This window comes from Microcaecilia unicolor, chromosome 12, assembly GCF_901765095.1.
Source record: "Microcaecilia unicolor chromosome 12, aMicUni1.1, whole genome shotgun sequence".
NCBI classification, from domain to species: domain Eukaryota; kingdom Metazoa; phylum Chordata; class Amphibia; order Gymnophiona; family Siphonopidae; genus Microcaecilia; species Microcaecilia unicolor.
This window is the reverse complement of record NC_044042.1, coordinates 9,865,956-9,891,380: the sequence shown is the minus strand read 5'-3', so window position 1 is coordinate 9,891,380 and position 25,425 is coordinate 9,865,956. Positions and strand designations below refer to the sequence as shown.

General features: G+C 46.3%; 1 protein-coding gene across 1 annotated transcript in view; it reads right to left on the bottom strand.

Moving 5' to 3' along the window:
- Positions 1–13,198, bottom strand: part of LOC115481560 (uncharacterized protein C6orf132 homolog) — a 69,081-nt gene extending 55,883 nt beyond the window's left edge. Inside the window, exon 1 of the mRNA XM_030220796.1 lies at positions 13,021–13,198. Coding sequence (XP_030076656.1) covers positions 13,021–13,159 — 139 coding nt within the window. The 5' untranslated portion in view covers positions 13,160–13,198. The remainder of the gene's footprint in view (positions 1–13,020) is intronic.
- Between the last annotated feature and the right edge of the window lie 12,227 nt (positions 13,199–25,425).

Below are 25,425 nucleotides of genomic sequence, written 5' to 3'. Positions count from 1 at the left end.
GTGGATATTTGAAGCGCTGTATGATTGTGATTGCTGTCCTTTGTCACCAGCTGTCCATGTTGTCAGACCCCTGATGCAGGCTCTCTTTTGCCGAAACACAGCCGTGTTGGGTCATCAGCGTTTTACTGTGTCTGCTGGTTCCATAAAGTGTCTCCATCTCCTCACTGTGTCTGATTTTCTTGATTTTCCTCGTGAGGTTTGTGGTCCTTCTCTGCTGTTGGCATCCCTTCAAAATGAGCCATGGAAAGCCAGACTGACTTTTGGGGATGGGCCAGGTATTTGTCATCCAGGATGCTGGTGTTCGTGGACCTTGGTCTGAGCAAAGCACTGTATTATGTTTATGATTCCGGGGAAAGCACGGGGTATTTCAGAACACAGCCGGGAGAGCTTTTCATAAGTTTCCTACAAAACCTTTGCTCTGTCAACAAAATTTTTTTTTTGTTTGTTTCACATAGTGAAACAAGGAAATCTCATAGCACCAAAAAAAAAAAAAACCACCACCACAAGACGTAGTTGGATTTAAAAATTGAAACAGCTCATCTTGACGACATTTAAGTGGAGGAGTGGCCTAGTGGTTAGGGTGGTGGACTTTGGTCCTGGGGAACTGAGGAACTGAGTTCGATTCCCGGCACAGGCAGCTCCTTGTGACTCTGGGCAAGTCACTTAACCCTCCATTGCCCCCCGCATTGAGCCTGCCATGAGTGGCAAAGCGCAGGGTACAAATGTAACAAAAATAAAGTAGATACTATTGGAGATTCTACATGGAATGTTGCTACTGTTGGAGATTCTACATGGAATGTTGCTACTGTTGGAGATTCTACATGGAATGTTGCTACTATTGGAGATTCTACATGGAATGTTGCTATTCCATGTAGAAGGCTGCGCAGGCTTCTGTTTCTGTGAGTCTGACGTCCTGCACGTACGTGCAGGACGTTAGACTCACAGAAGCAGAAGCCTGCGCGGTCACATTGGTGATCTGCAAGGACCGACTTCTACATGGAACGTTGCTAGTGGAATAGCAACATCTCAAATAGTAGCAACAGTGGAGGAGTGGCCTAGTGATTAGGGTGGTGGACTTTGGTCCTGAGGAACTGAGTTCAATTCCCACTTCAGGCACAGGCAGCTCCTTGTGACTCTGGGCAAGTCACTTAACCCTCCATTGCCCCATGTAAGCCGCATTGAGCCTGCCATGAGTGGGAAAGCGCGGGGTACAAATGTAACAAAAATAAAATAGATACTATTGGAGATTCTACATGGAATGTTGCTACTATTGCAGAATCTAATGTTGCTACTATTGGAGATTCTACATGGAATGTTGCTATTCCACTAGCAACATTCCATGTAGAAGGCTGCGCAGGCTTCTGTTTCTGTGAGTCTGACGTCCTGCACGTACGTGCAGGACGTCAGACTCACAGAAGCAGAAGCCTGCGCGGCCACATTGGTGATCTGCAAGGGCCGACTTCTACATGGAATAGCAACATTCCATGTAGAATCTCAAATAGTAGCAACAGTGGAGGAGTGGCCTAGTGGTTAGGGTGGTGGACTTTGGTCCTGGGGAACTGAGGAACTGAGTTCGATTCCCGGCACAGGCAGCTCCTTGTGACTCTGGGCAAGTCACTTAACCCTCCATTGCCCCATGTAAGCCGCATTGAGCCTGCCATGAGTGGGAAAGCGTGGGACACAAATGTAACAACAATAACAACAATACATGATTCAGCTCTGTAAAGGAATCCAGAAATAAAAAATAAAAGTATCATTTGCCCTTTATGAAGTCAATTAATATGGTTTACAATTCAGCAAAACAATATAAAAGGTAAATACAAAAACAGATTAATAAATAATATTTATTTTTATTTATTTATTGCATTTGTAGCCCACATTTTCCCACCTCTTTGCAGGCTCAATGTGGTTTACATTACATTATCAATAGTGGAAATACATTAGAAAATAGACATTTAGTGCTACAGAAGGATCTTGGGCAGCATGATAATGATGAAACATAATAGCAGAATAACAAGCAGATATTGTAAAACCAATAGGCTCAATCGTTCAGCGCTGCTTAACCAGGTAGGTGAGGTTCCACTGGTTAATAATGCCACTGTTGTGCTAGAGTGGAGGAGAGGCCTAGTGGTTAGAGTGGTGGACTTTGGTCCTGGGGAACTGGGTTCGATTCCCACTGCAGGCACAGGCAGCTCCTTGTGACTCTGGGCAAGTCACTTAACCCTCCATTGCCCCATGTAAGCCGCATTGAGCCTGCCATGAGTGGGAAAGCGCAGGGTACAAATGTAACAAAAATAAAATAGATACTATTGGAGATTCTACATGGAATGTTGCTACTATTGGAGATTCTACATGGAATGTTGCTATTCCACTAGCAACATTCCATGTAGACGGCTGCGCAGGCTTCTGTTTCTGTGAGTCTGACGTCCTGCAGGTACGTGCAGGACGTCAGACTCACAGAAGCAGAAGCCTGCGCGGCCACATTGGTGAACTGCAAGGGCCGACTTCTACATGGAATGTTGCTAGTGGAATAGCAACATTCCATGTAGAATCTTAAATAGTAGCAACAGTGGAGGAGTGGCCTAGTGGTTAGGGTGGTGGACTTTGGTCCTGAGGAACTGGGTTCGATTCCCACTTCAGGCACAGGCAGCTCCTTGTGACTCTGGGCAAGTCACTTAACCCTCCATTGCCCCATGTAAGCCGCATTAAGCCTGCCATGAGTGGGAAAGCGCGGGGTACAAATAAAAAAACAAAACAAAAACGTAATTAATTACAGTTACTAGTTACTTCTCAGCTTGAAATAATTAGGTACAGTAATTACATTACTCATTTAGGAAAGTAATTGATTACTGATTACAGTTACCTGCTTAAAGTGACTTAATTACTTTTCCTTTCCCAAAACCACAAACAAGAATACTTATGGTAAAAGCCTTATGGTACGTGAAGAGGTACCAACTTATACGCAACCGCAATGTGAATATTGCATAACTTGATCTCTTGATGCTTATTTGAAGGAGGTTTGACTAACTCATGCCAACCACATCCTCTGTCACGTCAAAAGTTGTTCAGTTACTCTTCAAAAATAATTACAGTTACTGGGATAATGAATAAGTAGTTAACTACTTTATTGATTACGGCAATAAAGTAATTAACTATAGTAAGTAAATTACTAGTAACTCAATATCGCAGAACATTGAGTAATATTAACCGTGTGATCCCCAGATTTTACATAAGTACTTAAGTATTGCCATACTGGGTCAGACCAAAGGTCCATCAAGCTCAGTATCCTGTTTCCAACAGTGGCCAATCCAGGTCACAAGTACCTGGCAAGATCCCAGAACCCCTTATCCTAGAAAGAAGAAGTGGATTTTTCACGTCCATCTTAATATTGTAATAGCTTATGGACTTTTAGGAAACTATCAAAACCTTTTTTTTAAACCTTGCTAAGCTAACTGCTTTAACCACAATCTCTGGCAATGAATCCCAAAGTTTAATTACACGTTGAGTGAAGAAATATTTTCTCCAATTTGTTTTAAATTTACTACTTTGTAGCTTCATTGTGAACCCCCTAGTCCTAGTATTTTTGGAAAGAGTAAACAGACGCTTCACATCTACCCGTTCAACTCCACTCATTACTTTATAGACCTCTATCATATCTCCCCTCGGCTGTCTTTTCTCCAAGCTGAAGAGCCCTAGCCACATTAGCCCTTCTCATAGGAAAGTCGCCCAATCCCCTTTATCATTTCCATTGCCCTTCTCTGTTAGAACTTAACATACACTAATTGACTTAACATACATCCATTCATTCATAGGTAAATGTGTGTTAAAAAGGTTTTACACATACCAAGTGACCAATAGTCAAAGGATTTATGCTCCTTAATTGTCCTCTTTGAAAATTTACTACGACTCAGTGCCTAACCTTATACTAAAATTTCACCGAGCCTCCTAAATTTGGGAGCATAACAAGAGGGTGTTTGATTTGATGCTCAGTTTGAATTGTAAATTGGTAATGTTGGAAAACCGGTTGAGAGACCGTGAGCTGATTCTAAATGTTGATAAATCTGTTGCTATGTGGTTATCTCAGAAATCTAAACCACTTGTTACTCAGCCAACGATGCAGGGTAAATGGATTCCTCTCATTGCGATAATGCTTTGAATTTTGACATTAGTAATGTTGTAAGCTCATGCTATTTCCAAGTACGGCTGATTCATCAGTTGAAACCTTTCCTGACTCAGTCCAATCTGGTCAAAATTGTTCATGCAACGTCAAGAAATTTGACCACATTAAATACTCTACTAGGATATCTTGATTTTATGCATGCTTTTTTAAGGCTTTTCATATGGGTGTACCAGGATATCTTTCTGGAAAAAATGGCTCCTCAAGAACATTCAAAATTCTTACAATCTTGCAACTTCTGTCTTTAAAGACGGTTAAATTGTTATCGATTAGGAACTGGCCTTTAGTTATGCAAGTCGATTCTTACGGAATTCTTTAGCTGATGTGGTTAGCAGTTTAGGGGTCCTTTTAGAAAGGCGCAGTGAAAAATGGCCTGCGGAAGTGTAGATGCGTGTTTTGGGCGCGGGCAGAATCATTTTTCAGTGCACCTGTAAAAAAAAAAATGCCTTTTCAAAATTTTTGCCGTAAATGGACATGCGGCAAAATGAAAATTGCCGCGTGTCCATTTTGGGTCCGAGACCTCAGCACCGGCCATTGACCTAGCGATAAAGTCTCATACGGTAACTGGGCGGTAATGACCTACGCATGTCCGATACGCATGTCTGAAAATAAAAATTATTTTTGGACGCACGCCAGAAATGAAATTACAGCAAGAGCCACATGGTAGTCTGGTGATAACTGCATTTTGGCGTGCGTTCAGCACGCATAGACGCTTACGCGGCTTAAGAAAAGGGCCCCTTAAGTAGCTACTTCAGTTTTCAAAAAGCCTTGAGAACTTGGTTGTTTCAAAATACCTTTGGCAATTTTTAAATTTACTCGTAGGGGAATTCTGCGCAGCACATAAATCTGCATCAAATTCCTCCCCTCCCCTTTCCCGTGCAGAATTCTCTGCAGTCTGCTTTTGCAGGTACAGCGGCACAGATACCCCTAGCAGTAAAGCGTCTGTTACTTCCTCCCTCCCTCCCTGCGCACTCACCGGTCCGGTGGAGGAACTGCACAGCCGAGGGTCGGGCTGCTTCCCCCTCTACTTCCGCGGTTCCTTTAAGCCGCACGGCTGTATGGAGGACCATGTGACTCAAAGGAATACTCGGGCCCAGGACAGCAGAGGAGCAGAAAGCAGCCTGACCTGGGGCTCCGCAGCTCCTCCTCCTCCTACATCACTGGACCGGTGAGTGTACAGGAGGGAGGGGGAGGGGCTCTGGAAAAATGTGGAGTGGGGGGTGCAAGGAGGTGGACTGGAATTAAAGGTGAGTGCAGGGAGGGGAACTGAGAAAAAAAGGTGGATGATGGGTGGGTGCTGGAAAAAATATGGATGGGATGTGTTTGCTGGAGGGGCCTGGAAAAAGGGTGGATGAAGTGTGTGTGCGGGGGGGGGGGGGGGCTGGAAAAAATATGGATGGGGTGTGTTTGCTGGAGGGGCCTGGAAAAAGGGGGATGGAGTGTGTGTACGGGGGGGGGGCTGGAAAAAAGATGGATGGAGTGTGGATGCAGGGAGGGGGCGGAACAAAAAGGTGGATGAGGAGTGTGTGCTCACCATGGGAATGGAATGGAAGTCTGCATGAAAGTGCATGGAAAACTGTGGAGGGGTTGATGGGTATTTCATGCCGAGAGGTGATGGCAGTCCTTATAATAGGGGAATTCTGCACACAAAAAAATTACGAAGTGTGCAGAATTTTCAAATTTTTTTGCACAGAATCCCCCTGGAGTATTTCATTATGAATATTGATGGGTGGGATTTAATTTCAGTTGTCTTATCTGTTGATTGTATTATGTTTTTTGTTATTGTAAACCACTTTAAAACTTGTGTTTAAGGTGCTATATCAAATTATTAAATCAAATGAAATCCCCCATTCCCCAGGGCCATAACTAGATGATGAGGAGCCCAAACTGATGAGTCAGGGATTATAGCTACTGATTGGAGAATAATATTATCTACTTGGAATAAGACACAACGTTATACAGGTGGGAAAGAGGAACCCGAACTACAGCTACGTGATGCAAGGTTCCGCATTAGGAGTCACCGTTGATGATACTCTGAAACCCTCTGCTCAGTGTACTATGACAGCACAGAAAGCAAATAGAATGTTAGGTATTATTAGGAAAGAAATGGAAAATTAAAATGAGGATGTCATAATGCCTTTGTATTGCTCCATGGTTCGACCGTACCTTGAATACTGTGTGCAATTCTGATCACCGCATCTCAAACAAGATATAGTGGAATTAGAAAAGGTACAGAGAAGGGTGACGAAAATGATAAAGGGGATAGGATGACTTCCCTATGAAGAAAGGCTGAAGCGGCTAGGGCTCTTCAGCTTGGAGGAAAGACAGCTGAGGGGAGATATGATAGAGGTCTATAAAATAATGAGTGGAGTGGAACGGGTAGACGTGAATCACTTGTTTACTCTTTCCCAAAATACTAAGACTAGGGGGCACGCAATGAAGCTACAAAGTAGTAAAATTTAAACAAATCAGAGAAAATATTTCTTCACTCAACGTGTAATTAAACTCTGCAATTTGTTGCCAGAGAATGTAGTAAAAGCAATTAGCTTAGCGGGGTTTTAAAAAAGACTTGGCTAATTTCCTAAAAGAAAAGTCCATAAGCCATTATTAAGATGGCCTTGGGGAAAATTCACTGCTTATTTCTAGGCTAAGCAGCATAAAATGTATTGAACTGTTTTGGGATCTTACCAGGTACTTGTGACCTGGATTGGCCACTGTTGGAAACAGGATACTGGGCTTGATGGACCTTCAGTCTGCCCCAGTATGGCAACACTTATGTTCTTCCTTTCCTCTATTACCAACCCCCTGAATAGAGTATAGGAAACACCATGCTACCAACAGAGCCAGTGCAAAACTATTTGATGACCCTTCAGCTTCACACCCCCCCCACAATTAGCTTTCATGTCCCTAGACTATGGACTCTCCCTCCAACATTTCAATAATTCAACTCTGCAGTCATGATCACCCTACAACAATTCTATAGAACTGTATAATTGGACATCATGCCTTTGCTGTTTATTACAAAATACTAAACTTTGTTATGATGTTGGTTCTTTGTTTGAGTGGCTGTCAGGACTTACTATTTTGCTCCGACTGCAGCAGATTTTGCTGCACCCCAGAAGTTGCCACCCCAGGCAACCACCTAGTCCTGCCCTGGCTGCCAGTATTGTAACCTCTTGTAGGAAATGTTAAATTCTATTCTCATCGAATCTGAAGGTTCAGAGCACAAGGGCATTACTGAAGCACCTCTTGGAACTGATTGGTCAATATCAGTTCTCATGTCCCTGTGGTGGAGGGGTAACCTAATGGTTAGAACAGTGAGCTGAGAACCTGGGGAACTGGGTTCAATTCCCACTGTGGCTCCTTGTACCTCAGGTACCCCCCCCCCCCCCCCAAAAAAAAAAAAAAAAAAACCAACTTTGATTGTGAGCCCACTAGGGACAAAGAACCTGTATGTAATTTGTAAACCACTTTGTGCCACAGAAAGGCAGTATATCAAACCCATGACCCCTGCCCCCCCCCCCCCCCCCGAAAAAAGAGCAATATCACAAAAGGGCAGCCAATGTGCCTTTATGCAGGATGAGTTTCTTGTACTCACTGCTTCCACCTGAAATCAAGCAGAGATTGCTGTGCTGAGTGGGACCTCGATTTTGTGGCTAAGATCCTGTTTAGCTTATGAAATTAAAGATTTATTTATTTAAAATATTTATTAGCTACACAATCTCATCGTACTTGGCGGGGAACAAACTAAGATAAAATTCAACTTAAAAACAAACAAACATAAAATACAAAACAAAACAACACATCACATCATTGTGCCTTATAGAGACAATTTCCTTCAAAGTGATCAAACAAAATAAAACATGGAAAAGAAAATAAGATGATACCTTTTTTATTGGACATAACTTAATACATTTCTTGATTAGCTTTCGAAGGTGGCCCTTCTTCCTCAGATCGGAAATAAGCAAATGTGCTAGCTGACAGTGTATATAAGTGAAAACATTCAAGCATTACTATGACAGTCTGACAGGGTAGGAGGATGGGGGTGGGTCGGAGGTATGCATGAAGTCAGAATGATTGAATATTTTAACACCCAACAGAAAGGACTTAACAAGGACCTGGGGTTCCTAAACCATAAAACTGTATGTCTCTGTTGATCACCCTCCCCTCACCTATCCACACCCATCCTGTTAGAATATCAATGATATGCTTTGATGTCCCCATGCATACCTCCAACCCACCCCCATCCTCCCACCCTGTCAGACTGTCATAGTAATGCTTGAATGTTTTCACTTATATACACTGTCAGCTAGCACATTTGCTTATTTCCGATCTGACGAAGAAGGGCAACCTTCGAAAGCTAATCAAGAAATGTATTAAGTTATGTCCAATAAAAAAGGTATCATCTTATTTTCTTTTCCATGTTTTATTTTGTTTGATTTCTATTGATAACCTTAAGAGTGGACTAACACGGCTACCACACTCCCCTTCAAAGTGAGAAACTTAGCAATACACTATGGGCCCTGTTTACTAAGCCGTGCTAAGGGCGACCTAGCATTTTTAGTGCTCGCTAATGATTCGCATGCAGTAAATGCTCTCGCCTATAGGAACATATGGGCGACTCTAGTATTTAACACGCGCTAATTTTAGTACATGCTAAGCCATGAGTCACCTAACATCCAAATGTTTGTTGAAACAGGAATGTTTTTAAATTTTTGTTTAAAATCAGTACAATTCTGTAGACCTCTCAACAAGGGTGGCAGTCCAATCTAGAGTTTTTGTCAGTGGCGTACCGAGTGGGGGTGGTCCGCCCCGGGTGCACGCTGCAGGAGGGGTGCGGGGAGCAGCTGTGCGGCTGTCGGCCCCGCTGGTTCCCTGCTCCCTCTCCTGTTACTTCCTGTCCCAGGGCAGAGGGAGCAGGGAACCAGCGAAGCCGACAGCCACGCGGCTGCTCCCTGCACCCCTCCTGCAGCGTGCACCCAGGTGGTGGGGGCTTGGAGGTGATGCTGCACCCGGGGGGGGGCGTGCTGCACCTGGGAGGGGGGGATGCGCAGCGGTGATCCGCCCCGGGTGGCATACAACCAAGGACCGCCACTGGTTTGTGTCCCAACACTTTGAACATAGCGGTCTGATACTCCACAAGTCTGATTTGCTTAAAAGATGGTATTTCTATCAAGTTTAAATTAGCTGACCTCAGTGCTCTGGGTTGCTAAACTCTCAATGTAGAAGCAAAAACCAGAGAGAGTAATTTATTAAGTACTTTGAATGCCAACATTAATATTTTGAAAGTTATTATTTGCTCACTCGGCAACCAATGAAATTCCCTCTAAATCGGGGGTAATATGGCAAGATCACGGCGAACCAGAAACAACTCTTGCCGCAGAAATTCTGCGCAATTTGCAAAGCTTTCAGCCGATTCTTGTTCAAACCTATCAGTAAACCACGACAACATGGCATCAGCATGTTTTGTATAACCAACCTAAAATTGGAAAAAAAAACCTGATGGAATCACAAAACCTTCTATTTTTAATGCCAAAAAGACTTATTTTACAACATGCATAACCCGCGGTCTCACAGAGAGAAGAGTCACGTAGGTACCCCCCAGATTTTGAATAGTGTCAACAATTGGAATCGTAACATCATTAATTATAAACTCTGAAGGTACGTCATCACATGAGTGATTAGAAAGTAAGAGAATTTGAGGTTTTTTTTACCATATTGAGCTTTAAATGATCCCATGTGCTGGCATATTTAATCTTAGGATTTCTATGCTCTTTGCAGGGCCGCGGAGGGGGGGGGGGCAGGGGGAACAAAATTCCCTGGGCCCGGGCTTTCAAGGGGGGCCCGGCACTGCAGTCTCCTCCACCCAGCCCCCTCCATCCACCACCGGGCCGGGCCCCACTGAATTCAAATCATAGCGCCTCACCTCGACCTCGCTCCGCGTGAAAGAAGCGCAGCAGCGGCAGTCTGCACAACGCCTCCCTTCGGGCCTTCCCTCCCTGTGTCCCGCCCTCGTCTGACCTAACTTGCGCGAGGGCGGGACACAGGGAGGGAAGGCCCGAAGGGAGGCGATCTGCAGACTGCCGCTGCTGCAATTCTTTCACACGGAGCGAGGTCGAGGTGAGGCGCTATGATTTGAATTCAGGGGGGCACGGCCCGGTGGTGGATGGAGGGGGGCAACGATGACCTCGGGGGGGGGGGGCCGGGGGCGGCCTTGCCCCTGGCCCGGCCCAGTCTCTCGGCGGCCCTGGCTCTTTGGAAACAAAAATATTGTGAAACTTGTATTAATCCTAGACCTCTTTGCTTTTAAAAAATGTCTTTTTTCCAAGTCAACCCAGAGCAGCTCATCCAGATCCGGTTTTGGCTGCTTTTCATCCTTGAACTTGTGGTTTTCTGCTTTTCTTGCTATAACCAGGGCATAATGACCACAAACTTTGGGATCATAGTAACATAGTAGATGACGGCAGAGAAAGACCTGTACGGTCCATCCAGTCTGCCCAACAAGATAAACTCATTTTACATGGTAAGTGATACTTTATATGTATACCTGAGTTTGATTTGTCCTTGCCATTCTCAGGGCACAGACCGTAGAAGTCTGCCCAGCACTGTTCTTGTACTAAAAGGTCTGAAGATTCTGGAATCCTAAAGAGTTACAAGATTCTGGAATCCCAATTAGCAGCAACATTCCATGTAGAACCCCAAAGAGTAACATAGTAACATAGTAAATGACACCAGATAAAGACCTGAACGGTCCATCCACTCTGCCCAAGAAGATAAACTCATGTGCTGCTTTACGTGTATACCTGACCTTGATTTGTATCTGCCATTATCTGCCATTTTCAGGGCACAGACCGTAGAAGTCTGCCCAGCACTAGCCCCGCCTCCCACCACCGGCTCTGCCGCCCAATCTCCGCTAAGCTTCTGTGGATCCATCCCTTTCACTAAGCTGCAGGGAAAAGGGCCCTGCGGTAGTGGCGGGGGAGGGGGACCTTTTTCACCACGTGGTCATGCGGTGAGCAGCACTTACTGGCACCCATTCAGGTGGCGGTAAGGGCTCCAGCGGTAACTGGGCAAAACATGGCGATGCCCAATTACCACCGGGTTTGCGCCACACTAGACCAAAAAAAAAAAACTTTCCAGGCAGCGCCAGAAATGGCGCGCACTTAACCTGGAACTACCGCCGGCGGCCGCACTGCCTCAGTGGTAGTTCAGTGTTAGCGCGCAGTAAGCGTAAGATAAAATCAATCTGCAGTAAATTAAGCAGAAGCCAGCAATCATATGAATAGTGTCCACAGAACACAAAATCCAGAGGGAAGGGATCAGGACTACATTTCCATCCATGCACTGGGCCAAAGCCAGGACTGGCTCAGCCACTTTAGGTTGATCTGGGTCAGGTGACAACCTCAAGGTCACTGTTTAGCATTTGTGTTTTATGTGTGCAAAGTTGCCAAGTTATCTTTTGGCCAATTCTGCTTACATCCCAAAGCAGTGTGGGATTTGTAGTTCCCAGTCCTAGAATATCTCAGGATGGGGCTGTCAGAAATCCAGGACTGACCTGGATATGTGTGCGCGATGCCTGTAAGGCTGCTGATTTTGAACAGTGCAGCAACCCCTTCCTAGTTATTTTTAGGGAAAGGGGATCATGAGATTCCTTCCTGTGGTTACAATCAAAACATAGTAACATAGTAGATGACGGCAGAAAAAGACCTGCACAGTCCATCCAGTCTGCCCAACAAGATAAACTCACATGTTCCATTTTTTGTATATAACTTACCTTGATTTGTACCTGTCTTTTTCAGGGTACAGACCGAATAAGTCTGCCCAGCACTATCCCCGCCCCCCAACCACCGGCTCTGGCACAGACCGTATAAGTCTGCCCAGCACTATCCCCGCCTTCCATTATATACAGGTACTTATTTCCTATCTGGCCCAGAGTCACAAAGAACTGCAGTGGGGAATTGAACCCAGTTCCCCTGGTTCTCAGGCCACTGCACTAACCATTAAGCTACTCCACTCCTTTCATTTGTACTAACAAAAGTGGATACAGTAGTGCAGAAGGTAAACCGCTTTGACTGTAACCGCAGAAAGGCCGTATATTAAAATCCCAAACCCCTTTCCTCCGGTAAGCTAATCCAATAAACAGGTTTCACCATACAATTTATTCCACCCAGTGAAATTGCAAACTTCAGTTCATTAAGGTAAAGCGCTTGCAAGTTTGCACTTTTTTTTATCTGCTGAATTTCTTAATTAAGTGTGGGATTAGCAGCTCCAAGCTTCCTTGAAGGTCACACCAGCCTGGGGCCCTGACTGCTCCTAAGAACATGTTACAGCGCTGTTTTTTTCCGCTTACTTACACACCAGTGGGTTCTGATTTTTTTTCCCCTGCTGTAGATTGTCAACCTAGGAGCCAGCTCTGTGAGTGCAGTGGGTGCTTAAGCCCCACCCCCAATGGTCAGCTAACCCCTCAACTTTGTCCAGGAAGGAGTGATATTTATTTAGCACAGCACCCCCAAATCGTTTTGAAAAGCTGGCACCTACGATTGCCAAGACTCCCAGATTTTTAGCTGGGTTTTTCTTCCCCCTGCTTCATGGTGTCCAGTGGTTCCCCCCAGCCCCAAACTACATTCAGCATTTTGAACCAGTGCAATAGCTGGACGACCGTGCTCATGTTACCAGACTAGTCCGGACAGAGAAACCCAAATTCCTAAGTCCTCTCGGAACTTTCCTAAAAAAGTGAATTACTCCCCCCCTCCCCCTCCCCTTCACATATACTCTCCGGGACTGGTATAAAAAGTGCTCGTCCCCTGCACCTCCCCCACCCAGCAGAAAGCAGCCATACTGACCATGTTCCTCCTTGGAAGCCCCTCGCTTGGAGGTCTGGGGTAAGATCCAGGGAGGGCTGTCCACGAACAGGGAATTGTCCTGCTGTTTCTTGCCGAACAGGCGAGTTAAAGTCCCCGGCTTGGAGTGGGTTTTCTTCATGCCTGTCTCTTTAACACATGCTGTGACCGTGTGTCTGCAGCAGCCCCAGTCCTTCCTGACACAGGGAGAGCTGTGGGGTGAGAGACAGCTGAGTTCCTGCCCAAACCACACCCCACACAGTACCTGCAGCAACTGCTCCGGTCACATTCCTGCCGATCTCCCAGCCCAGGTACAATGAGACATTGTTCAAGTGGGCCACCAAAAGATCCAGCCCCAATTCTACCGGGTAAATATCTGCAGAGGAGCCCAAAGCTGCCCCACTCAGGTGTATAGGACATGGCAAGTCTCCCCAGCACTGCTTCTCCTTCGGAGTTTTTCCTTAAAGCTGCAGGTCCCTTTTGTTTGGGGACACAGTCACCGCCTCTGGTGGGCTTGTTTCTTCCTTCTTTTTGTCTCGATGACATAGAGGATTTATTCAGAGCACAAATGTTGCATGACTTTCCCTAAATTTCCTTCTTCTGTTGTCTGTGCTGTATTCATGGTTTAGGTACATCAGTGGGATTCCTGTATGGGACTCCGATGAACATCTGCTCATCAGCTGTCTGTGCTGTATTCACGGTTTAGGTAGTACATCAGTGGGATACCTGTATGGGACTCCGATGAATATCTGCTCTCCAGCTGTCTGTGCTGTATTCACGGGTTAGGTGTGTGATGCCTGCCTGGGGCTCTGATGAGCACCTGCTCTTCAGGTGTTTGTGCTGTATTCCCTACTTTAGGTTATTGGTTCCCAAATTTTCTTGGTTCACGGTGCCCGTGGTGTTTAAGGGCTCCTTTTTACTAAGCCGTGGTACTGATTCTTTGAGCCGCAAATGCAAGAAAAGCCCGTTCAATTCCTTTGGGCTTTGTCGCATTTGCTGCGCGGAAATCACCACCACAGCTTAGTAAAAGGAGGCCTACGGAATTTTTTTCACAGCACCCCTAGGCCACACATTTCCTCTAAGGTCTTCTCCTCCTCCCCCCCCCCCCCCCCCCCCCCCCCCACAGCAGTGGTGATAACAGTGACAGTGATGTGGAAGCCTACCTTTGTTGGCCAGGATGACCAAGCCCTGCCAGCTGAAGCGGTCCACTGTTTGAGATCCACTTTGCCACAATTTTGAAGGGGGTCTTAAAATATGCTGTGGTTCCCCTGTAAGTTCACTATGGCACACAGTCTGGGAATTACTGGTGTAGGTATGTCAGTGGGATACCTGTATGAGACCCTGATGAACACCTGCTGTTCGTGCTGTATTCATTCTGTATAATATGTATCAGTGGAACTTAGGAACATAAGAGTAGCCATACTGGGTCAGACCAGTGGTCCATCTAGCCCAGTATCCTGTTTTCCAAACAGTGGCCAAGCTAGGTCACAAGTACCTGGCAGAAACCCAAATCGTAGCAACACTCCATACTACAAATCCCAGGGCAAACAGTTGCTTCCCATGTCTGTCTCAATAGCAGACTATGGACTTTTCCTCCAGGAACTTGTACAAACCTTTTTTTTTTTAACCTAGATACTCTAACCGCCATTATCACATCCTCCGGCAAAGGGTTCCAGAGCTTACCTATTTGTTGAGTGAAAAAAATATTTCCTCCTATTTGTTTTAAAACTATTTCCATGTAACTTCCTCGAGTGTCCCCTAGTCTTTGTACTTTTGGAACGAGTAAAAAAATCGATTTACTTCTACTTGTTCTACACCACGCAGGATTTTGTAGACCTCAATCATATCTCCAGGGCCGCCGAGAGGAGGGGACAGGGGGGACAAAATTCCCGGGGCCCAGTGCCGCAGTCCCACCCGCCACTGGGCCCCTTCCACCCGAACCCCCGACAGCAGAAGTGCTGTCTTCTGACTCCGGCGTGCGCAGCCCACACAGACGCGCTCCTCTCAGCTGATCTTCGCTGTACTCTGCAGGGCTTCTGTGCGTCTGAGTACACCGAAGATCAGCTGAGAGGAGCGCGTCTGTGTGGGCCGCACACGCCGGAGTCAGAAGACAGCACTTCTGCTTGTGGGGGTTCGGGTGGAAGGGGCCCGGCCTGGTGGCGGAGGCGGGTGGGACTGTGGTGCCGGGCCCCCCTCAGAGGGGGTGGCGACAACCTGGGGGGGGGTGGCATTGGGGGCCGGGGGCCCAGCCCAGTCTCTCGGCGGCCCTGTATATCTCTCCTCATCTCTCTCTTTTCCAAGCTGAAGAGCCCTAACCTCTTTAGCCTTTCCTCATATGAGAGGAACAGTGAACTGAATGTTCTGTTGACAAGCTGCACCTCATTGTTTTAGTTAAATTCGTAATAAAACAGGCAGAAAAGAGGAAACTTCTGAAATTCCTTTAAACACTAGTGATACAGGCCTACAATTACAATTTTGCTAGGATATTGTGAAGAAAACAAATGTAGTCAGAAAAAAACAGGATAATACCATGTAAAGTTAATAATAACAAAACAAGCAACTAAGTTAATACTGTTTTTGTGTCTTCCTTGTGCTGGAACACTTTTGACTTAATGATTCTTAGGTTTGCACGCATAACAAATTTATTCTGACTCAGATTGCCGGTGGCACAACTTCTGCCCAGGCAGTTCTGGGAACCCACTTTGGATCTCTTGATGTTGGCACCTCTGCTGTGGGAACCGTTTTCAATGTTGTTGCCTGGCCGCCCTTAATCTGAGCTTATGCCTCTCGTAATTTCTTATTTTAAAAATGATAAACTGGGGCTCAGTTCCTGGAGTCTACTCATGCTGACTGCTTCAGGGTGGAGAGCAGAGTGCATAAACAGTTCTTTTTTAAATATTAGTACCTTTCAGTGGGTGCGGTCACTCTAGGAAGGGCTTCTATTCTTAGGTGCTTAGAATTTGTAAATTTAAGTGTTTGTTTTCCAGATAATTAGGGGTTATTTGCAGGCACAAAATGCAGTTATTTATTGATACTTCTGTCATTTTTGCCAGTTCAGCACAGAGGGTGTTTCCCAGTTCAGTCCTGGAGTACCCCATTGCCACTCGGGTTTTCAGGATATCCACAATGAATATGCATGATATTGATTTGCATACACTGCCTCCATTATATGCAAATCTCATAGAACGTAAGAACATAAGCAGTGTTATACTGGGACAGACCGAAGGTCCATCAAGCCCAGCATCCTGTTTCCAACAGTGGCCAATCCAAAACACTACAATACATTTTATGCTGCTTATCCTAGAAATGAGCAGTAGATTTTCCCACGTCCATCTTAATAATGGCTTATGGACTTTTCTTTTAGGAAGCTATCCAAGCCTTTTTTAAACCCTGCAAAGCTAACTGCTTTTACCACATTCTCTGGCAACGAATTCCAGAGTTTAATTTCTCGTGGAATGAAGAAATATTTTCTCCAATTTGTTTTAAATGTACTACTTTGTAGCTTCATTGCGTGCCCCCTAGTCCTAGTTTTTGGAAAGAATAAACAAGCGATTTACGTCTACCCATTCCATTCCACTCATTATTTTATAGACCTCTATCATATCTCCCCTCACCCGTCTTTTCTCCAAGCTGAAGAGCCCTAGCCACTTTGGCCTTTCCTCATAGGGAAGTCGTCCCATCCCCTTTATCATTTTCATCGCCCTCCTCTGTACCTTTTCTAATTCCACTATATCTTTTTTGAGATGTGGTGACCAGAATTGCACACAGTATTCAAGGTGTGGTCGCATCATGGAGTTATACGAAGGCATTATAACATCCTCATTTTTATGCTCCATTCCTTTCCTAATAATACCTAACATTCTATTTGCTTTCTTCACCGCCGCTGCACGCTGAGCAGAGGGTTTCAACATATTGTTAGTGATGACAACTAGATACTTTTCCTGGTCGGTGACTCCTAATGTAGAACCTTGCATTACATAGCAAGTGGAGGAGTAGCCCAGTGGTTAGTGCAGCGGCCATTGTTCCTGGGGAACTGGGTTCAATTCCCACTGCAGCTCCTTCAGGCAGATGATCAAAAGCCCTGCGCTGTTCCAAACAGCACTCTAAAATAGACCTGTGATCAGAGATAATGCATGCAAATTTAAGCAGCGCAATTATCTCTGCTGATGGGGTAGAAGTGCGGGAGAATTGTGCCTGAGCATGCGCTCAGCACAATCCTCCCGCACTTGTTTGACAGGTCTGAGCTGGAGACCAATGAAAAGAGAAGGACGCCCATCTTTAAATCGGAAGATGGACGTCCTCAACTGCCCAGTTGCAGGGATGGCCAAATTTCAAGGGGGTGTCAGAGGTATAGCGACGGGGCAGTTGAGGACGACCAAAATTTGGACGGTTCCGTGACGGGGCAGTAGAGGACGTCCAAAATTTGGACGTTTCTGCAATGGGCAGTTAAGGACGTCCAAAATTAGATGTTTCTATGAGAAAGACGTCCTTAACTGCCCATTGCAGAAACGTCCAAATTTTGGATGTCCTCAACTGCCCTCACCGGCAGGTTTGCTGTAGGCGGAATGGGGGCCTGCGGACAGGGCTCACCATTCCTCCCCAATGATCTGCAAACCCTAACACCAGCTCCGAGCTGGCGTAGGGTTTGTTGCGGCCAGCGACCAAATCTTTATCGCGCTGGTCGCTGATCATTGGGGATGAATGTGTTAAGTGCTGATTAGCATGCATTTGCAAGCTACTTGCGCTAAGAGCCCTCGAGCACATTGTTTCACGCGCTCAAGGGCTACTACTACCTACTACTACAAATCATTTCTATAGCGCTACCAGTCGTACACAGCGCTTCACAATTGAACATGAAGAAAAAGACAGTCCCTGCTCAAAAGAGCTTACATTCTAAATCAGGACAGACAGACAGGACAGATAAGGGATGAGGGTAGGACAGACAGATAGGGCACATAGGGAAAAGGGACTATTGAAGAGAGGAAGACAAGATAAGGTTACGAGCGGGTGACAAGTTAGGCATTAAAAGCAGCATCAAACAGGTGGGCTCTGATCAAGGGGTGGTAGCAAACGCCGGCGCTAGTATGGCGCTAACAGCCTCTAGCGCCGGCGTTTGCTTTTGATCATCTGCCTGCTTGTGACTCTGAACAAGTCACTTAACCCAGGGTGGAAGCAAGACCAAGTCCAAATGACCAGCCCAAACAAAAAAATAAGAGCATCAAGCCTAGTTTATTAGGATCCTACACGGTCCGTGTTTCAGCAGCAATCCTTCCTCAGGGGTCTCAAGTTACAGTGGAGGCAAGCCTGTGCTTTCACTGCCACCGCCGCTGCGACTTGAGCCCCTGAGGAAGGCTTGTTGCCGAAACACGGACCGTGTAGGGTCCTAATAAACTTGGCTTGACGCTCTTACTTTTTTGTTTGGGCTGGTCATTTGGACTTGGTCTTGCTTCCACCTCTGGTTGCTGTGCTTGCGTTTCTGTGGAAGGTGCGGATCTCCTTTTGTTTCCTGAAGTCACAGAAAGGCCCATCCCCTTTCCCTTTACAGCCAAATTCTAGAAAGGGTGCTAAATATTGGGTTTGTTATTGAGTGTGTAGGGACCATTTACGCTTTGGTGCTGAATTGGCATTAAATACCAATAATTGATGTTGGCGAGCACTGATTGATACTAATTTGTAGTTTTGCATTTAAATGACTTCCATGCCTATTCTATAACCGTAGTGTCTACTTTCTATGGCACCCGTCTCCAAGGGGTGTGGATGTGGGAGGGACATGGGCAGGTCAGGGGTGTAGATGTGAGAGGGACATGGGTGGGTCAGGGGTATGGATATGGGAGGGGCAGGTCAGGGGCGTAGATGTGGGAGGGACATGGGTGGGTCAGGGGTGTGGATATGGGAGGGGCAGGTCAGGGCTGTGGATGTGGGAAGGGCATGTGCGGGTCAGGGCTGTGGATGTGGGAGGGGCATGGGCAGGTCAGGGGTGTGGATGTAGGAGGGGCATGGGCAGGTCAGGGGTGTGGATATGGGAGGGTCATGGGTGGGTCATAGAAAACTGTCAGTTATGTGCCAGTATTTGGGCTCAAACATTTACAAGCCATTGACATGGCATAAGTGCTCCTGCCTAGAGTTAGGAGTCAAAATGCGGATTTAACCTGGAGGAGTGGCCTAGTGGTTAGAGCACTGGTCTTGCAATCCAGAGGTGGCCAATTCAAATCCCACTGCTGCTCCTTGTGATCTTGGGCAAGTCACTTGACCCTCCATTGCCTCAGGTACAAACTTAGATTGTGAGCCCTCCTGGGACAGAGAAATATCCAGAGTATCTGAATGGAACTCACCTTGAGCTACTACTGAAAAAGGTTTGAGCAAAATCTAAATAAATAAATATATGGAATGTTGCTATTATTGAAGATTCTGCATGGAATGTTGCCACTCTTTAGGATTCCAGAATCTTGCTATTCTTCGGGGTTCTACATGGAAAGTTGCTACTCTTTGAAATTCTGCATGGAATCTTGTCACTCTTTAGCAGGGCTTTTTTTGAGGGGGTACTTGGGGGTACTGAGTACAATCACCTTTTCCACTGTCTGCTAAAATTGACCCATGGATCACAAGTTTTAATGAAAGAGCTCAGGCTCTACACACCAATTCTGCCTTGTCATAGATTCTGTGACTGGTTGCAGGGGGCCTGGCTATTGTGGGGTGGGTCTCTCAGTGATCACCCCACCCCTAAAGGGTGGCCTAGCATTTGAGTACCGGCACCTTATTTGCTAGAAAAAGCACACTGCTAATAGTAAATCTAGTCCTTAGATTGTAAACTGCTTGGGTAAGGGATTTATCATACTGTTAATAATGGGCTCCTCCTTACTACTTTAGGATTAGCACTGCAGGGGCGTAGCTACGGGTGGGCCCAGGCCCATCCAATTTTGGCTCAGGCCCGCCCAAGCGCACACACTGCAGCAGCCTTTTTTCACATGTTTTCTACTGTGTGAGTCATCGCGTAGCGTACCATGGCAGATGGCACCCGCTCAGCTGATCTCCAGGCTCCAGCCCACCTACCTTTCGGGCTTGCAGAGGCAGACTTGGCAGTCGGCGGCGAAATGCAGGTCACATCGCATAGCTCGTTGTTCCATCCTACGCGGTATGACCGTATGACGTGGCTGTGCGCGGCGGCGTGCTCAGCCTCGCTCTCGCTCCGCTCTGTTCGCTCCAGTGTCTAGCAGCAGCGGTTCAGGAACAGTGCCCAAGAAGTAAGCTCGTTAGGCGGGAAGGAGGTCTTCAACTGGCGGGGCTTGGAGGTACCCATCAGCTCGGGTATTCCATTTGATTTGGGAGGGAGAGAGAGAGGGCACTGGGAGAGGAGGCGGAAGTCAAATCTGGGATTTACTTTGAGAGAGTGGAGGCAGCAGCAGCAGACATGAAATTTTTGGCCCACCCACTTTGATCTCTGGCCCACCCTAAATTGGCTGTCTGGCTACGCTACTGTATCACTGTCTTTCCACTTACACTCCAGTGTCCCAAATATCCACTACTTAGTATTGTGGAGTGCTGACAGACCAGTGGTGCTTAGTATTTTTACCACCTCTCTAAACTTGCATATATAATATAACGGCTTTAGAGAGATAAAATGCAAGGCCACATGTATGAGAAAGTGAAGTTAGAGATTTTATTACTCACCAAGAGAAAGTTACAATTACAAATTTTAACTTCTCATGGGGGGGGGGGGGGAGTCACAGAGCAACAACACAACCGTGATACTTGAATCTGAGACTCCCCCAGATAAGATCTATTACATGCAGTTTTATACAGTTAATTCATATTATAATGCAGTGGTTAATACCTATTGGATAGTATAATATCATAGTTTTTACTAGGCTAATATGTTGGTTATTATTTCTGAGAAAGTCTAAATTAGCTTTACTGTTCCTAGTAAGCACTGTCATCTTTCAGGGGAATTTCCCAGTTCTGCATTTCTCCGAAACACCTGCACCACCAGGTTGCCACACAAGGCTAATTTCTACTTGCAGGCCTTGTACCTTCAAACCCCCCCCCCCCCCCCCTTCCTCATTCTCATCACCGCAAGGGTGTCTCAACTCTTTCCATTGCTGGAGTTCAAGTTAGTGTCACTTCAGACTTTGGCCTGTCAGTTCTACTGTCTTTTTCATACCCTGAACCAAAGTGTAGAGAATGGTTCATAATATACAATACCCGACTACTTATCACTATTATATACAGCTGTGTATGTCCAACGGTGAATAAACGTGAGGAGTCGTAACTGAAGGCCAGAGCTTCATGTTCCCAAACAGTAGAGGTGTAATGGGTCTGTTCCACCCTTCACTGTCCTCCTCCCGGGGCCCTTCATGCCCCGTGTACTGTTTGTGAACTGCAAACATGAGCAGTTCCTACCTGGAACCAGCACCAAACCAGGCTGTAGGGAAGACACCATCATCCACAGAGAGGCAGGGGTGTCTCCCTTGCAAAGGGCAGATGGAAGCACTGGCGCCTTGGAGACATAAATACAAAACCTGTTTGTCGACTTTTCACTGACGTTTGGGGATGTTTCCCAGTGCCTGGTTCATTTTCTTGAGGCTGCTTGCGTGGCATAACAACTCTGCCTGCCTTTCTGGATGGCTTTAAGTCAGGCCGCAACCATGTGGTTTGTGGACGACGGTGCTTCTTTAAGTGCCTTCTCACTAGAGAATGACACGGGGACAAAATTTGTCCCCGTCCCCGTGGGCTCTGTTCCGGTCCCCATCCCCACCCCGTCTCCGACCCCACCCTATCCCCACAGGCCCCTTCCATCCCTGTCCCGGCCCTGCAGGATCTGTCCCTGTCCCCATCCCCGCAGTTACTGCAGGTCCCCATCCCCCATGTCATTCTCGCACCACAAGAGAGAGAAAAACGCGGCCCTGAGGAAAGATTCAAGCAATCGTGCTCACGTGGCTTCTATGCACATTTGCTAGTGAACACGGGTATCTGTTAATGGTGGACTTTGCTCTTCGAAGTATTTGCCATTTTTCAAGATCTCATGTAACACTTTAGTGTGCAGTCCGCCGCCATTTTGTTTACGAGGGAGGCCATTAAGAGCCCTGGGTGCACTCTCAATTGTAAGCTCAGTTAACGAGCAGATTTAAATGAAAGCTGAAATAGTAATAGGTAAAGGAAGTCCCCCAAATAAACACCATTCCCTTCTGCCATCTCCATGCAGAAGGAGACATGATATCCATTCTCTGTACACTGCTTTCTAAGTCTGGTTCTCTTTACTAACTTGACTGCATTTATTGTGTGGAGCCTTCAAAATGGTGGGTTGGGGCTCATATGACAGCTGGCCTGGATTTTTTTTTTTTTTTTAGGAATTGGAGTGACTAGAAGCAGGGCTTTTTTTGAGGGGGTACTTGGGGGTACTGAGTACCGGCACCTTTTCCAGTTGTTTGCTAAAATTGGCCCATGGTCCCCAAGTTTTAATGAAAGAGCTCAGGCTCTACACACCAATTCTGCCTTGTCATAGATTGTGTGACTGGTTGCAGGGGGCCTGGCTGTTGTGGGGTGGGTCCCTCAGTGATCACCCCATCATCCCTGAAGGGTGGTCTGGCATTTGAGTACCAGCACCTTTTTCGCTAGAAAAAACACACTGCTCTTTAGGATTCCAGAATCTTGCTATTCTTTGGGGTTCTACATGGAATGTTGCTACTCTGAGATTGTGGAATCTTGTCACTCTTTAAGATTCTGGAATGTTGCTATTCTTTGGGGTTCTACATGGAATATTGCCACTCTGAGATTCTGGAATCTTGTCACTCTTTAGGATTCTGGAATGTTGCTATTCTTCGGGGTTCTACATGGAATGTTGCTACTCTTTGAAATTCTGTGTGGAATCTTGTCACTCTTTAGCAGGGCTTTTTTTGAGGGAGTACTGGCACCTTTTCCATTGTCTGCTAAAATTGGCTCATGGTCCCCAAGTTTTAATGAAAGAGCTCAGGCTCTACACACCAATTCTGCCTTGTCATAGATTCTGTGACTAGTTGCAGGGGGCCTGGCTATTGTGGGGTGGGTCTCTCAGTGATCACCCCATCATCCCTGAAGGGTGGCCTAGCATTTGAGTACCAGCACCTTTTTCGCTTGAAAAAAACTAACTGACTAGAAGATATGTTATAACTGAATGTTCTGACATAGTTCTGCAAAATTCTGCACCCTGATGGGGAGACAGAACTGGGCAACACAGCGGCATTGCATGAAGGCCAGAGGTGGGCTCAGGACGTCCTCTGCCTTTTATCCCGTACAAGTTAAGAACGTTTCCAAACTGTGAAGCTACTTGAATCTCACCAAACATCAAACAAAATACCAATTAGTGCAGGTGACACGAAAGAAAATATGAGCTCAGGTTTCTGTTTATTACATGAAAAAGGCATTTGAAACAGTTTGTTGCTTTCAGTGGCCCTAAGTGCTTTCTTGTAAATAGAAGAAAAAATTCTACCACTTGTGTCAAAAACAAAAGCCCCAAACAGCACCCTGGGCCCTTCCGATTCACAAGCTCAGTTTTAAGCTGAATGGGAAGTTAATTTGATCTTAACTTAGGCCTTTGCCTGCCATCTTGTCCCAGGATTCTGTGTTTCTAGAAATTCTGTGTTCCCAAATTATGCATCAGGGCTAAGTTCTTGAGAATCTAGAGGGCAGTAGAAAAGGAGCAGAAAAAGAACATTTCTCCCCCCAGTCTCAGAAATTTCCCCCTCAGCTCATTGTACACGGACTGCGCATCATTAGTGCACGCAACGTGGAGGAGTGGCCTAGTGGTTAGGGTGGTGGACTTTGGTCCTGAGGAACTGAGTTCAATTCCCACTTCAGGCCCAGGCAGCTCCTTGTGACTCTGGGCAAGTCACTTAACCCTTCATTGCCCCATGTAAGCCGCATTGAGCCTGCCATGAGTGGGAAAGCGCAGGGTACAAATGTAACAAAAATAAAACAGATACTATTGGAGATTCTACATGGAATGTTGCTACTATTGGAGATTCTATATGGAATGTTGCTATTCCACTAGCAACATTCCATGTAGAAGGCTGCGCAGGCTTCTGTTTCTGTGAGTCTGACGTCCTGCACGTACGTGCAGGACGTCAGACTCACAGAAGCAGAAGCCTGCGCGGCCACATTGGTGATCTGCAAGGGCCGACTTCTACATGGAATGTTGCTAGTGGAATAGCAACATTCCATGTAGAATCTCAAATAGTAGCAACAGTGGAGGAGTGGCCTAGTGGTTAGGGTCCTGGACTTTGGTCCTGGGGAACTGAGGAACTGAGTTCAGTTCCCACTTCAGGCACAGGCAGCACCTTGTGACAGTGGCGTAGCTACGCAGATTCACCCCAGGACCCCCCTCCCGGCGAACCCGCCCCCGCCGCCGCCTACCTTTACTTTTGCTGGCGGGGATCCCACTCCCTGCCAGCCGACGTCTTCTCAGTCCTTCCTGCACTTCAATTTGTTTGCTAACGTCCTGCACGTAATTATACGTGCAGGACGTCAGCAAACAAATTGAAGAGCGGGAAGCGACTAAGAAGAAGACGTCGGCTGGCGGGGAGTGGGATCCCCGCCAGCAAAAGTAAAGGTAGGCTGCAGCGGCGGCGGGTTCGCGGCGGGAGGGGGGCGGCAATGTCGGCGGTGGGCGAGCGGCGCCGGGGGGAGGGCTAAAATGTGCCCCCTCCCCCCGGGCTCGGACCCCTCTCCCACGGAAGGCTGGCTACGCCCCTGCCTTGTGACTCTGGCAAAGTCACCTAACCCTCCATTGCTCCATGTGAGTCGCATTGAGCCTGCCATGAGTGGGAAAGCGCGGGGTACAAATGTAACAAAAAAATACATATGTAAATTTGAGGTAGTGTGAGCCTTTTAGTACCTTCTGACACCACAAGAGAGAGCATAAGGTGTCCCTCAGGAGAGATGTGAGCATGGCTTGTTTGTATGCGTATTCTTGTATCTGTCAAAGGGTGGGACTTACTGTACCGTAGGAAGTCTGAAATACTTTTTAGTCTTTTTCTTCCTTCATTTTCATTTACTGTTAAACTTGCACAAGGGATCCTAATCACAGAAGTTTCAATGAATATTAAAAAAATAAAATAAAATCTCTCCTGATAACTGAATCTTCTGGTATATTCAAGTTCTACCATCCTTAGCTCATATTGTACTGCTCTAAAAGGACTGGAGGGTAAAAGGTCACTCGAGGCTGCTCCTCCTTCTGTCTCCGCAGAGATGAGGAAGCCTGTGTGTTCTTAATTAAAGTATACAGAATCTTTATCAGCGAAACCTATCTAGAATTCAATAATAAGCTGAAAAGCACTTAGTGATTGTAACTCTGTCCCTATTCACCAAATGATATCCTGATAACTCTTATTAACTGGAAAGGAGGAAAAGACCTCAAAAGTCCTCGCTCAGCGGCAA